The sequence below is a fragment of the Eublepharis macularius genome, chromosome 1 (assembly GCF_028583425.1).
Source record: "Eublepharis macularius isolate TG4126 chromosome 1, MPM_Emac_v1.0, whole genome shotgun sequence".
NCBI classification, from domain to species: Eukaryota; Metazoa; Chordata; class Lepidosauria; order Squamata; family Eublepharidae; genus Eublepharis; species Eublepharis macularius.
In genome coordinates, this window is record NC_072790.1 from 222,454,946 (window position 1) to 222,469,741 (window position 14,796).

General features: G+C 47.1%; 1 protein-coding gene across 3 annotated transcripts in view; it reads left to right on the forward strand.

Moving 5' to 3' along the window:
- The first annotated feature begins 1,282 nt into the window (after positions 1 to 1,282).
- SCARA5 (scavenger receptor class A member 5) overlaps positions 1,283 to 14,796 on the forward strand; it is a 121,572-nt gene continuing 108,058 nt past the window's right edge. The window contains exons 1-3 of one of the 3 annotated variants that reach the window (XM_055000698.1): positions 1,332 to 1,356; positions 1,608 to 1,666; positions 7,893 to 8,012. In XM_055000698.1, the coding sequence (XP_054856673.1) occupies positions 7,901 to 8,012 (112 nt within the window). In that variant the 5' untranslated portion in view covers positions 1,332 to 1,356; positions 1,608 to 1,666; positions 7,893 to 7,900. Of the gene's footprint in view, positions 1,667 to 7,892; positions 8,013 to 14,796 lie in introns of all 3 variants that reach the window. The other 2 variants (XM_055000689.1, XM_055000706.1) reach the window with 2 other exon arrangements.

Genomic DNA, 14,796 nt, shown 5'->3' on the forward strand with positions numbered 1-14,796 from the left:
TTGGGTGATTCAGCAAATAGGGCAAAGGTCTGGGAAATAAGCTGACTGCAGAGTTTGGGGAAGGGGGTTCAGGCATAGAAAACTGGAGGAGGGGGTGTTAGGGTGCCATGTTATAGGTTTGGGAGTATGAAGTGCAAGAAGGTCACACCTAGCTGGAGTGACTGCCTCGGGTTATCTCAGGCAGTGGCTTGATGATCTTTTCCAGGGACTGGATTGCTGGGGTAGGTTGTATTGCAGGAAGGTTCTACAGCCTCCGATTATAGTCCAGCACATTTGAATTGATTATTCCTGAATGGGAGGGGCTTAGGGAAGCTGAAGACAAAGAGACCTTTAATCAACACTATGTGGAGCGCGCCTGGTAGTTCAGGGGCCCTGCCTTTGAAAGCACCTGGATTATTTTATCCAGGTAATCAGAGTTTTTTGGGGGGTGCAAATATAGGGGGCCCTGATGGGGATGGCCCGCCTTCTCCTTTTTCCTGTTGGCTTTGCAGGAAATATGCTCTGGGCACTACTCCCCGTCCCCTGGGCAGGTGGGTGTGAGGCAGGGCTGCAGAAACTAAACCTTCCAGTGGATAGTGCCTGTGCTGAGCAAAGGACCCCCTCAAAAGGAAATAGCTTGGTGTGTTTGTTTGCTTTAGACAAAAGGGCAATCGATGAGGGTTGCCCACAGACCAGGAAAAAAAATGTCCTGTCCCTGTAATACATGGAAAGGGGCAGCTGAAGTTTTTCATGGCATGGAGGTAAATAACATCACTGGGTATTTGCTGCCGATCAAACTGATACGAAGCTAGAAGGACCAGTTTAGAAGTTGGCAACCGTACAACTAACAAGCAAATGAATGATGTTGATTGATAGGGGATGGATCACTCCATGGATTTCATAGGGTTTTTCATCCTTCTATGTATCTCTTTGGGAGGTCCATTGTGACCATGAAAAACAAGCATGAAAAACAAGTTATGTTATATTTAATTTGGCTCTATACCATATATCTACAAAATGTAAACATCTTTACCAAATCTCTGTGTTCTGTTTCCCATTTTTCCCCGCACGGGATTCAGTTGCATGCTCAATTAAACGTTGACGTTCGCCATGAAAACCACAAAATTGCCACAACGAGCATTGTATTCATTTTAAGGTGGAAAATGACATTGCGCCTGCACTTCGGGAATTTGGCCGCTGGAGGGCGCGAGTCTCCCGGTAGTGTCTTCCAGCCGCACAGACCACTTTTCCAAGAAACTTCAGAAACTCCAAGCAACTGGAGTATTTTGCACACCACAGCAACCTAGCCCTTGGAGCTTGGAACCTCTGGCTCTCCAGTCCTGCACCCTTCCTGCTCTCATTGGTTCCCCAGGAGTGGTGAGTGCCTGCTGAAGCTCTGTCTCCAGCTTTGCCTGGTGAGGCTGATTGCAGAATGTTGTGAGAGGCATTTCTGGCATCTGAAGTCTAGTGGGAAGGTCTGCAGAACATTTGCCAGCCCTCAGTTGACTGCCTATGGAGGGGCTTGCAGGAGATGTCTAGCTGGCTGCTGCTTTTCTTTGAGCTTGGAAGGCATTAATTGACAAGAAGAAACCTTATTTCCCCTCTCCTTTTACCATGCTGTGTGGTAGGGTCTGAGAGGTGGGATAGAAGACAAACACACCTGGGCTTCCAAGGATCCTGCTTGCAGGTGAGTAATTTACACCATGCTATTGCAGAAATTGAGGAGAGGTGGTGGGAAGAGCTGAGGGCAAGCAGAGTCTTGAACTGGAATGTGGGATGCTTCTGGCTCCCAAGAACTTTGGGTAAGCCACTTGTGGGAAGTCACGGTTGCCCATCTGTGAAGCCAACTATCCTGACAGCAGAGAATAAGATGTTGTTGCGCAGTCAGAGGCAGAGGCACATTGAGTGTGCCAGCCACAACCTTGGCATAAGTGGGTTTAGGGGTTCAGGTGGAAGAGTATGCAATCTTAAGAGGCTGCTCCAGCACCCCTGTCCGCGTTGCAGGAAATCAGCCTGCCTGGGATCCAAAGGCTGGCCCTCAGCCGCCTCCAGGAGGTGGTATAGAGGCACATCTCCTTGATAGTGGTGTGCGGCTTCCTAGTGTGGCAGAATGACTTGGGACTGACCTGAGACTTGAGGGCAGGCCAGCCATGAGGTCACACAGTCCCATTTGAGTTCCGAATTCTGCTTCCAAAAGGCAATTCTTTTTGTTCTTCTGGGTCATAGAATCACAGAGTTGCAAAGGGCCAAACAGGCCATCTAGGCCAGGGATAGTCAGCCAATGGTATGCATGGTGACAGCTGCACACTTGGCCATTTTGCTTGGCACCCAGGGCCCAATCTCTACCCAAGCAACTATGGCACTGGCAGCACTGCTGGGGCCAGCAGCGCAGGAGAAGACAACAGGAATGGCTTGTGCCAGTCATCGCCTCCCAGATCTGCACAGCCAGCAGCCAAGTCCAAGGTGAATCCCTGAGATGCTGGCAGTGCTGCTGGGGCTTGGCCTGCTCCAAGCATATCTGGGCAAGCTCAACCCTCATCTCCTCCCTATATGCCAGCGCACCAACATTTTCACAGGTAGAGGCTACCTTTTTCCTGCATTTGGGCCAAACAGGTTGCTTATCCCAGATTTAGTCCAACACCTTGTTTAGAGCAGGGAGTCCAAAACTAGAGCATCTCTCTCAGATGTCTATCCAACCTCCACTTGAAGACCTGCAGCGAGGGAGAACTTCTCCGAACGTGTCGTTGCAGTGGTGCTTGAAACCCTAATGGCAATGCGCGGCTGCCTTCCTCCTCTCGAGAACCTGCACTTGGAAGGTGTCCTACAGCAGCAGCTGCCCAAACATGCTCCCAAGTCTGTGCGCCGCAAGGAGAGGGCAGCCAAACCCTAATTCTTCTCAGTTTGGCAAGGCATTTTTATGGCAAAGGCAGTCCTTTTTCTCTTCATAGCTTTGCACTGAACACCAGAAATCTGAGGTGCCTCTTTGCCCCCTAGATCCAGGCTTATGCCTCTGTCTGTCTCTGGCTGGCAGAGGAGGCGAGGGGAGGGGGTTAATATTAAAGGAACTTAAATTCCTCTTTGATGTGGTAAGGGGGCAACATGGAGGAGTGGGAACTGACTGATCAGAGGCGGCTTATACTAGGCCAGGATGAGGCCTTTTTCACCACCTCAGGGTCATTCAACCAGCAGACTCTCAAACTGGAGGGCGAACTGAAGTTAAAAGGAACGTGGGATTAAAGGGAAGGCTGAGGTGGAAGGAGACAGGCAGGGGAGAGGGGTCTCTTTCATCTGTGCCCCCCCCCAGGTCCCAAGAAAGAGAAATCTGGCAGGCCTATGCTGCAACATAAGGGCCAATATTAACCTCTTCTGCACCACAACTTATTTAGACATGATCTGACCCAAATGTATTTAAATCTTTCCCACAAAGTAAAGTCACTGGTGTCACCATAGCTGCCAACACATTGCCATGGAAACAGCTTCTAGAGGGCAGGTGCTGCAGAACTGTTCCTGCCCCAGTCCTCCAGGCAACTGTTCCCAGACCATGCCGCCAGTTTTTCCTAGTTTTCTTTTAAAAAACTGGTAATTGATATACCAGTGTACCATTATATCAATATTTCAATTACTGATTTTAAAAAACTATGCAAAAAAGACCCCTGTGGAGGGGAGATGGCCACTGCAGAGACCAGGCAAGGCAAAATGGCTGCCCTGTGGGCAAGACCAGGGAAACCTGGGCTTTCCTGCCAATAGGGCAGCCACCCCAGATTTACTATGATCTTCCCCAAATCATCACAGAAAAGCAGGTTGGGAAAAGACTGGAAAAAGACAATAAAAAAACCAGGTGGTATACAGAAGAACGATGATGCTCTGTGTATGTGTGTGTGTGTGTGTGAGAGAGAGAGAGAGAGTGAGAGAGTGACTGAGTGTGTGTGTGTGTTTGTATGGGGGGGGGGAGCATTTCTCAATATCTCCCAAGCTGGGTCAAACAAAACATGTGTAAATGACCTTATTTGAAGGACTTCATAGTCCGCCTCTCAACTGTCCGGCTTCTGATGTGTGGCAAACATAGGCCCCACAGGCAACCCAGGTCCCTATAACCTCCTGGCGGGAGGAGCGGGACCCAGTACTTACCAAGAAGCTCTTTTTTGTTTGGGGCTGATTTTGGCCCAAAAGAGCCTGGATCTCAAAGAATTGTGCATGTGCTACCAGCACCGATGTGCTGATGTCACTTCCGGAAGTGACGTCATCGTGTTGGCTGCAGGAGTGCTCCTGCACTCTGCGCAGGGCTCCCTCTTGGGGAATTTGCTTCTTTGGGCCCAAAATCAGGCCTAAACAAAGCATGGGAGCACTCCCACGGCCGGTGTGATGATGATATCACTTCTGGTAGTAACATTGTTGTGTCCAGCAGGAGCGCATGCACTGCGCATGTGCTGTGCGTGTTCCAAGGGTGCCTGCCAGTGGTGGGCAATCACTAGGTTGCCAGCAACTGGCAGGCAACCAGGCAAACCACCAGGATCCTTAGGCAAACAACATATATAAAAATTTAACAGTGCAATCCTAGACAGACTTGTACCCTTCCAAGTCCATTGATGTCTATGGGCCTAAAGTGTATAACTGTGCTTATGATCACACTGAAAATACTCAATAAAACATTTTTTTTCAAAAAAATGGAACTATAATACAAGCCAGCAGCCATAAAATCAGTGGAATGGTGGTAATATAAAAATCCATTGCCCTTGGGAGCGAAGAGGGTTTGGTAGGAAGCCACAAATAAACCAGGCCAGTATAGCTAGCCAGTTGCCTGGGTAAATAGAAAGATTTTGCTTGGCCCCAGACATGAAGACCAGGCAGGCACCCTGCAAGCTGCTGAGGCAAGGGCCTTCCAAAGGTGGGAGCCAGCATGAGAAAAGGTCCCTTCAAATATCTGGCATGTTTCAAGTTGTTGGGGATAAGATCACAAGAAGATCTTGGCTGGATGACAGCAAGACCTGTCTGTCACTTTTTATCCTATCCTCCCCCAAAGAGCTCAGGGCAGCATACCAGTCAGGATTCTGCATCCAAGATGCCAATTACCAGCAAGACATGAAGTGTGTCCCCTGCTGTTTGTCCATTGGCATCCTTCTCCTAACCATGGAAGCTTTAGTGGTCATGTCATTTGACAGGCTTACCCCCCCCCCCTAATTAATTTTCTGAAACAGACCCTCCAATAATTAATTAAGCGTTCTGCAAAGAAGTACTTTCTGTTTATCCAGGTGTGTGTGTGTTATGTGCTGTCAAGTGGCCTCTGACCTATGGTGGCCCTATGAATGAAAGACCTCAAGTATCTCTTTTAAAAAAATCTTCCAAGGAACTCGAATAGCTTCTCTGTTGAGGTTGGAACTCCATCATCTTTCTTTCTTTCTTTCTTTCTTTCTTTCTTTCTTTCTTTCTTTCTTTCTTTCTTTCTTTCTTTCTTTCTTTCTTTCTTTCTTTCTTTCTTTCTTTCTTTCTTTCTTTCTTTCTTTCTTTCATCAGAGCTGCAGGGACTGTAATTCTCTTCCCCCCTGCTGTTGCCCCAGCTGAGGAAAAGATATGGGAACTTGAAAGTTTTCCTCAGCTGGGGGTAAAAACAACTTGGAGATGGAAATTTTTTGGTGGGAAAACAGTAGAAGGGCAAAGATTTTAAGGACTCCTCCCCTGCTTGCTTCTTTAAATCACAGCCTTGCAGGGTTGTAATTAAAAAAAAATCCTCAGGGGAAATCACAGAAATACATATAGTTACAGCCTGAGTGGGCATTTGAACCTTGGTCTGCTCAGCCACAGTCTAGCACTCTGGTCACACTACTCCCCCCTCTTCAATTCCTGTCATAAAACTTTCTAGTCCCACATCAGGGAGAACTGTTTCCCTGTCTCCTTATCATCTGCAATTGTGTCAAGCTCTGTCACGATTTACGTTCGGCCTGTATCAAGCAGCGGTCCTTCTTTTCTGACTCCTGCACTGTCAAAATAGAGGCCGTAAGCTTTGTGGGGGCAGACGGCTGTCTCTTATTCTCTGCCACTGCTCCTCCGCAAAGCCCTGTGCCTGAACACAGATAGTGCTCTATAAACCTCAGCAGGGACTCTGGCCTTGTGGAAGGGATCCATCTCCCCAAGGGTGGGAGGGGCTGGCCTATCTGGGCTGCAGTCAGATTTGTCCAGCTGGTTGAATGTTGGGTTTGGCAGGTCTCAATCTCTTACCCTCTAAACACTGGGACTGTTGCTCAGCACTGTGCTGCTGGGTTGGGAGCATGTCAGTGATGTGCATTAGCTAGGGTTGCCAACCTGCAGGTAGGGCCTGGAGATCTCCCAGAATTACAACTGATCTCCAGACTACAGAGATCTCTTGGAGAAAACAGCTACTCTGGAGGGTGGACTGTATGGTGTGTTATACCCCACCCTCTCTATGCTCCACCCCCAGATTTCCAGAAACTTTTCCTCCTAGAGTTGGCAACTCTAGCACCAATCCTTTCTGGTTTGGAAAGTTTAGGGTGGTGGGATTCCATCTCCTGGGGTTACCTACCCCAAAGTGGAGGTTCATAGCTCCATAATATACACTTTGCTTGCAGAAATTGCCAGTTTAGTCTCTGGCATCTGGTTTTTGCAAAGCAACCCAGACAAGACAAAATTGGACTGGCTGGATCAATGTTTGGTATATGTAAACTGCAAACTGCTCCCGCAGGTGTTCCATTTTTTCTGAGTGTTGCCACTGGAGAACCCTGGTTTTTATCTGATATTGGTTTGGGGTGGTTTTTCTCTGAATCTGCACACTGGCAGGAATGAACAATGCCTCTAAACACACATCATCATCATCACAACAACATTCGATTTATATACTGCCCTTCAGGACAACTTAACACCCACTCAGAGTGGTTTACAATGTATGTTATCATTATACCCACAACAACAATCACCCTGTGAGGTAGGTGGGGCTGAGAGAGCTCTGAGAGCTGTGATTGACCCAAGGTCACCCAGCTGGCTTCAAGCGGAGGAGTGGGGAATCAAACCCGGCTCTCTAGATTAGAGTCCTGTGCTCTTAACCACTACACCAAAATGGGTCTCAGAGTTCCCTCACTACTGAGCTGCTGCAGCCAGAACCTATTTAGATCCCAACTCTGCCTTGAAGCTAACTGAGTTACCTGAGGCCAGTCACAGTCTGTTAGCTTAACCTACCCCACAGGGTTATTGTAAGGAAAATATAGAGGAGGGGAGGATCATGACCCATTGCCCTGAACTCCTTGGAGGAAGGGGGGAATAAAAATGCTCTAGAGAGATGAATAGATAGCTGGGCTTCTGGATGAAGGGGTATATCATTCAGACTGGTATTACCTGTCAGTTCTGATAGCCACTTCCTTTCCTCAAGAGCTGTAGTTGTTTAGAGAGGGAGGAAGCCTGCGGGGTCTCAACCAGGGATGCCACCTGAGGCCACTGCCCTTGGGCGCCATCTCTTGCCACCACTACTTTTTGCTCCCTGCTGCCCATCCCGTCTCTAGATGGTTGGCAAGGAGCACAAAGGAAACCAAGAGGGTGTAGCAAAAGCTCTGCTTTAAGAAGTGCTTGCCATGTCATAAACTGGCATGCCATTTTTTGTTACGAATGAGTAACTTTAACAGCAAAAATCTGACAGGCAAAACAGAAAAGGACATGAACAGGAAGACTCAGGGATTCAGGTCACAGGAGAGATGAACAAAACCAAAAAGGGGATTTTTTAAAAAATTCAAAAGTAGGGGTTTGTAAAATTCAGAAGCATCCCCTGATGACAACAACACCCGCCTTGATCTAGAGCATCTCCCAACATTCATTGACTTGTAGTGGCTCATTTTCTGCCTCCTTGTGTTAACGGTACACCGACAAGCCTACAATGCTATTTCTCACTAGATATTTCTGTTTGCCACCCACAGGCAAGAGGATGGAGAACAAAGCCATGTACATGCACACCTTTGGGGAGAGGGAGAATGGATCCATCTTTGAAGAGCCATTTGATGGAAAGAACCTTTCAAAACTGCACCTCTGTGAGGACAGTAAGTGCTCCAGGCAATGCGGAGATCCTATCAGATGATTTTCTTTCCGGGGTCAAAGTGTCAAAGCTATGCATTTATTTAAGGTGTGAAGGAACAGACGCTTAAGTAGAGATGGGCATGAGCAGCATTATGAACACAAAAAAGCCCATGAACAGCCTGTTTGGCTGTTCGCGAACAAGCTGTTCATGATGCCCCATTCTAAATGAACAGGTGGTCGTTGCAAGCCTCGTTCTTGCTGTTCGTTGCTGTTTGTCAAGCCAGACAGTCTGGCACCTGCAATCAATTCCCATGGCAACTCAGGCAGGGATTGTCTGAACTCTGTCTGAACTCCTGCTGTTGCCCTGGAAACCCTAATCTAAGCCCAATTTAGCTTGATAGGCAGGTCTTCCTTCCAAGTGTGGACTGGAGCTCCAAATTTGTTACAAGAGGAAAAAAACAAGGGGGAGGGGGGCTCCCAGCTCTGGCTTCCAGGGAGAGACAGTTGCTGTTAGAGAGACAGGGTGAGTGCATTGGAACTTGAATTTTCTTTGTGTGTGGTGGGATAGAGATCTACCCCTTCAGGTTCCAGGGCTGCTGCCAGGCTCTGGGGCCAAGCTATTATTTATTATTGGTACCTTTCCTGCTGCCTGCTCAGGTAGGGTTTCTGGGAGTGGTGCAGTAGGGATCTTGATGGCTGAAGGAGAGCCTGCTGGCCCCCACGAACAACGAACAACGAACATGTTCATGACAGGATCATGTTCGTAAGTGTTCGTTGTTCGTGGATGGCAACGAACAACGAACACCATGTTAACTTTTTTTTCTGTTCGTGCCCATGTCTATGCATAAGCCCTTCTCTCCTTCTTTCGTTTCAATCCCCAAGAGGTCAGAGGAACTCTTGGGGTTCCAGTTATAAACTGGGTCACCACCAACTCCCACCAATGACTCTTAGAGGTATCTCCTGATAGATGGAGTTACATCTTCTATTTATTTATGTATTTACATTATTTTAGTCCACCTTCCTTGCTGAGATCGAAGGCATATTATGCAGTTTAGATCAATGCAGTCAACAGCATACTAGTTCCACACATATACCAGGATTTGGATCCAGACTGATGTTTCCACGGGCACAAGGACTTCCTCTAGTGAAGTGTGATTTTCCTACCTTCCCCTTTCTGTGGCAGCCTAACATGCTGCTATCCAGTTCCTCAAGGTCCTCTCTCCCCCAGGAACAGGATTTCACGAGGTATTTGCAAGAGGGACAAGTGGGAAAATTGCACTCCATGGATGCAACAGTTCTGTGATTATAGTCTCCTTTGTAAAACAACAACTAATTAGCAGACTCACGTTTGCCCTGAAGATTAGGCAAGTAGAGATAAGGTGATGGTTCACCCTTTCCTCTCATGCATCTTCCACAATTTAAATGACGCCCCCCCCCCGCTCCTGCAGAGAAACGTCCAAGATAAAAGCAAAATATGCGAAAGAGCCCTGAGTAGAAGAACTATGCTGGTTTATGGAAGCAGTCCTCACTGATGGCGATTCCTGGCTTTGTCCCTTCTGTCCCAACTTAAGTCGCAGATTCCCCTAGCCCCAATGAATCCAGGCTGTTTCGAGAATAGTTTGTTTGGCATGGAAACACCACCATCACTTTCATAGGCATTGGCATGGTGGAGAGCTGATTGGCCTGGGCAATCCTCTGAGTATCATATAGTGGCACACTTGCCAAGAGAAAGCATTCACAGTGCCTACAAAGCAAGCGGCACGTGCAAGGAATTTGGGACCCCCCGAGTGCCAAGACTTCTGTTTTCTGTGGGAGGGCAGGGCAGGGCAGGGCTGGGAGTTCTCACCAGCACTTTATTAATCTGTCAAGAGGTCTGTGTGGTCCAGAGGGTGCAAGAAACAGCCCTTCATTTCCTCTTGAAATGATGCTGCAGCAGGAAGGAATGTCAGGCTGCGTAGGTTGGTGGGAGAGTTTTTGATTCTCTTTCAAAGGGGGGACACATTTCCACTCCTCATTAAGTAGCTGTGCCAGCAATCTGCATTTGTATTGATCAGTACCTATGAGTAGCCAAATCACCATGTTTGCAGGTATGGTTGCCAACCTCCAGATGGGGTCTGGCGATCTCCCAGAATTACAACTGATCTCCAGATGATAAAGGGTCAGTTCTCTTGAAGACAATGGCTGGTTTTGGAGAGTGGACTCTATGGCCTTATACCCCACTGAGGTCCCTCACATCCCCAATCCTTGCTGTACCTCCAAATCTCCAGGAATTTCTCAACCTGGAGTTGACAAATCTATTGTCATGTCTGCCTACCATTCATCCATGCCATTCATATATTCTCTGCTCTCTGTATTGATCTAATCAATGTATTAATACCGTGTGCTTTCATGTCATGCTCATATCCTGTAACCATTATAATCATGCCATCCTTGGCCTGCCTAAAAACGAAAGTACTAATGCTGAGCCTGTTATCTCTAGAGTCTGCTTGTTGACCTTGCAGCTGTATGGTAACTTTTCACAAGAGACAGAGGGAGTTGGATTCCTTGTAATCTTTTACCTTTCTCTGCCCAGACAAAGCTATTGTGTTCTCATGAGACTTTGGGATTTTTGCGCCTAGTTGCTAACTGCCCAAGGGGAGGGGGGAATCATGCTCCTTATATCAAAGTGCATATGCTTGTATCTTCATTCCTGCCAACTTACCCATCTATGGATGTACCCATGTCCTTACTGGATCTCTATAATAAAACCTTTTCATCCAATGCACTGGAGTGCTTGCTGTGAGAGGTTTGGGGGGGTCTATCTACCATGGACTACCGTCCCTAGAACTGACACCTATGTTATTAGGGATGGTAAAGCACCACTATCCAAATGACCACCTCCAGACTGGAGGAATGTGCATCAAAATGGCAAGTGAGATTCAGAATAAATTATTGCATAGTGATGCACTTAAGGCACCCCCCCCCCACCCCAACATCAAAGATAGACTGTCTTGAGAGATCTAAACGAGCTCTGAAAGATTCTGAAAAGTGATCTGGCTCAGAGACTGCATTCCAGTTGCTGGGGGCGGGCGGGGGCAGGGGGACCAGCAATAATGGCATCTGTGGGCTTCTTGGAGAACTCTGGTTGGGGCCTCTGTCAGAACAGAGCCTGATGCAAGCTGGATGCCTGCTCTCATTCTCCAGGGCTGTTCTGTTGCCCTATATTGGATATGTGGTGGATAGTGCACTGCTAACTGTGAACCAGACTGCTGTGCCACTGAATATCAGCTAATCAAGTTACTTATTTCAGACATAATGTGAAACCAGTTTAATACAAAATAACTGTGGTTAATGTGATCATCCTCCACTGACTATGGTTAGTTGGGGTACATCGTACTTGGATCTGAATCCATGGTTTGAATTTATTAACCACCATTAGTCTTTACCATGTTTTTGTGTAATGTATAAACACAGACATTTTGGCTTAATCTTAGCTTGCTCTGTGCTACTGTGATTCAGGCCAGTGCACAGCTAGGTCTCTGCAGGGGAGACAGGGAAAAGAGTGGAGGCAATGAAACCTTCATCGCCTGCTGTGAGCCAAATCCTGGTTCCATAAGCTATTCCTAGTTAACATTACTGATGCTTGAAAAACCTGGCGGTTCGGCACACAGTCTGCTCACTAGTTGTGTATTTGTTTTTTTGACAGCCTGCTTGGCTGTTCATGGGCTGTTCATGTCATAAATAAACACAATGCGGTTTTAAAATTTCTTACCATTTGGTGTTTGTCTAGGTCCATATAGCTGCTAATCTGTTTGGATTGGTAACATTTTATGCACAAACATTTTCTCAAAGTCTGATGGGAGCTGTAGCTTTCATTCACACGCACACACAAGCACACAGATCTTTAAAAAGATTTTTTAAAGTCACTATTTAAAAATTAAACATGGATTGCACAACAAGAATCAGCCAAGCAAGAAAAAGTACATGTTAAAATCAAGTACCCCAATGGGGGGACAGAATCTGCTGCACAATCAAATTATAAAGGAAACTAAAGTTAGCAGATGCAGCTACTGTACAGCTGCAGAAGTGTGTGGCAGATGTTTATAGAAACATAGAGCTGGAAGGGACCCCAAGGGTCATCTATTCCAACTCCCTATATAATACGGGAAGTCAGATGGTGGCAAGGCACGGTAATATGAGACTCCCCTGACTTCTGATTGCGACTTTCCAGAATAATATGTTTGCCTTCTGAACATATTCAGAACAGAGTTGTCTGCATCCCTAATTAAAATAGAATATGTATGAACAAAGAAATGGTTTTTAATTATGCCTGAACACAGCCAGCATTAGAATTTATTAAGGAGAGAACAAAATGGCCAGCATTGTGATGCTTTTCTTAAATCAGTGGCATGGAAGTTTTCGTCTTCCCCTCTGGACAAGGATGTCTGACAGCAGGGACCGAAAAAAGCAACCAACTGTGCCGTTCTATGCAGCGTTGCATCCTTGTAGTTCCATTGAAGTCAGCAGTCTTAGAAGGAGCGCAACTCTGCTTAGGATGGAACTGCAAAGCAATTAACATCTTCCCTGTGAGAAAACACTAAAGTAGAGGAATGGAAAACTTAAAATCCAGTGGCTTGTAAGACAGTACTTTGTCCCACGGTTTTCTAATTGAGTTTGTCTTTAATTACAGTTGGATTAGTGCTGTCATCCTACTATACGGCTAACCGTGTTCCAGACAACTCACTTCCTACCCTGCCGCACCTTCAGAGGATGCTGCCATGGAGGGAAGCCCTGAAGAGGCAGCCTGTCCCTCTGAGAGCGTGCCGAGATGGGAACCCCATGCCGGAGGCAATGCCCGCCCCCTTCGCCTGGCCGGGATCGGAGGCAGAGCAGGTGGCAATGCCTGACCCCTTCACCTGGCCGGGATCAGGTGTGGAGCAGGTGGCAATGTCTGCCCCCTGCCTTCACCTGGCTGGGATCAGTCACGTAGGAGGAGGCAATGCCTGCCTGCCCACCCTCCCCTTTCTAGAGCCCGCTATATTTTTTTCCCCACAACGGGCTTTGTTACTAGTTTTATTGTGTTTGGTGTTTATCTAATTAGTTGTGCTGTTTTAATAGATCACAAGCCGCCTTGAACTAGGAAAGCACATCAGTGGGTTGAACTACAAACTCCCTCCCTGCAGGATCGAAGGGACCATGCATATTACCTTCTCTCCAATTTTGATAGGGAAGGGGGCCAGCAGTAGGATCAGTGGTTAGTGTCTGAAATTAACCATCAACATCTCTCTGCAACTTCTAAATCTTTATGCTGCTTTTCCACAGCTATTGCTTGCCCTCCAAAACCTTTCAACAGGCTACTGCTAGCACCCATTTTATACCCTTCCTCCTTTGTTGTAAATGCTGGGAAATGGCTAATTCTGTGTTCCACACTCTACGGTAGTGGTAGACCAACCTCTGCCAGCTCAAAATGGAAAAGCATGGCTTACCAAAGAATTTCCCCAAAATGTTGGAAAAAATAGCTCTTTTCCTGCTGTCATTTCAGTTCTGAATTTCAGAACTCCTGCCAAGCTCAAAGTGATGTTATTCGAACCATAGCAGGGTCAACACTCCCCCTCCAGCCCTGCCTGCAACTCCCATGAACTCCGAAGCCCTGCCTCACTCCCCCCCCTTTCCTTGAAATGATGGCGGCAGTGGCAGCAGCTACAGAGTCTCCCTCCATTCCTCTGGTTCCCAGAATGCTCGGACAGGGGCATTCCAAGTGCTAGGAGTCCTGGGAAATGTAGTTATCCAGGACATCTGAATCCATATAGATTCAGCTGCCTGGATTCACCAGGCTACTCAGTACCTGGGATTCTGAGATGGAGGGAGAGAAGGGCGGAGAGAGACACATTCCTTCAGAGTACTGCCCCTGCCCCTGTTGCCAGAAACATTTGGGAGAATGAAGAAGGTTGAGGAAAAGTTCCTCTGTGGCTTGGATTAGAACTCTTGGAACTATAATGCTCACCTCAAATGGAAGGTGAGCATTATGAACTGCTGCAGTTCAGCTTATGAGCCTGGTAGTTAGAGCCAGGAAGCAACATCAAGGGAAGGCCTTGGCCTCTATGTCTTGTGGGCCTTCCAAGGCAACTGGTTGGCCAGGATGCTGGACTAGATGGACCACTAGTCTGACCCCACTAGGGCTCTTCTTACGGTTCTTGTGAACTGTAACAGCATCTTTGTTCCTTGACACAGACACGGGGAAAGGCTGAGGCTGTGGCATGCAAGTACAGCCTTGGGTGAGTCGGTCCCTTTGTGGTACTTGGCATTTGCTGGGCTTTCCTTTTGTTCTTCAGTCCCAGCCAATCACGGATATCACATAAGGCAAATGAAGCCAGTGTATTGCCTTCGTCTTGTAATAAGTCAATGGACATAGCTTGTGCATATTCAGCAGAGGCAATGCTTCCTGTCCTGTCCTGGGGCAGTTTGTTTTTAGCAAGACAGGGAGCAATCCAGATGTATTTCCAAATAACACCTGTCTACTCTACATTACTTTTAATTGGATACATATTTCAATGCATATCTGAATGTGCCCATCCAAATTTTGATTCACCAGGGAGAATATGCTCACTTGTAGCATCATATGGAGGAATATGTTCCCTCTCCAATTGTAAGCATGCTGTGTCCTTCAAGCCACTGCTCCTCCGTTACCAAAAAAGGAAGGTGGCTGTTCAGAGCCCAAAATATTCACCAAACTAAGTACTTCCTTTTGGCTCAGCTATGAACCTGCTTCATTAATAGAAACAGTAGCTTTCCCAAGTGCAGTTAGAACAGTCCACCGGTAAAAAGAAA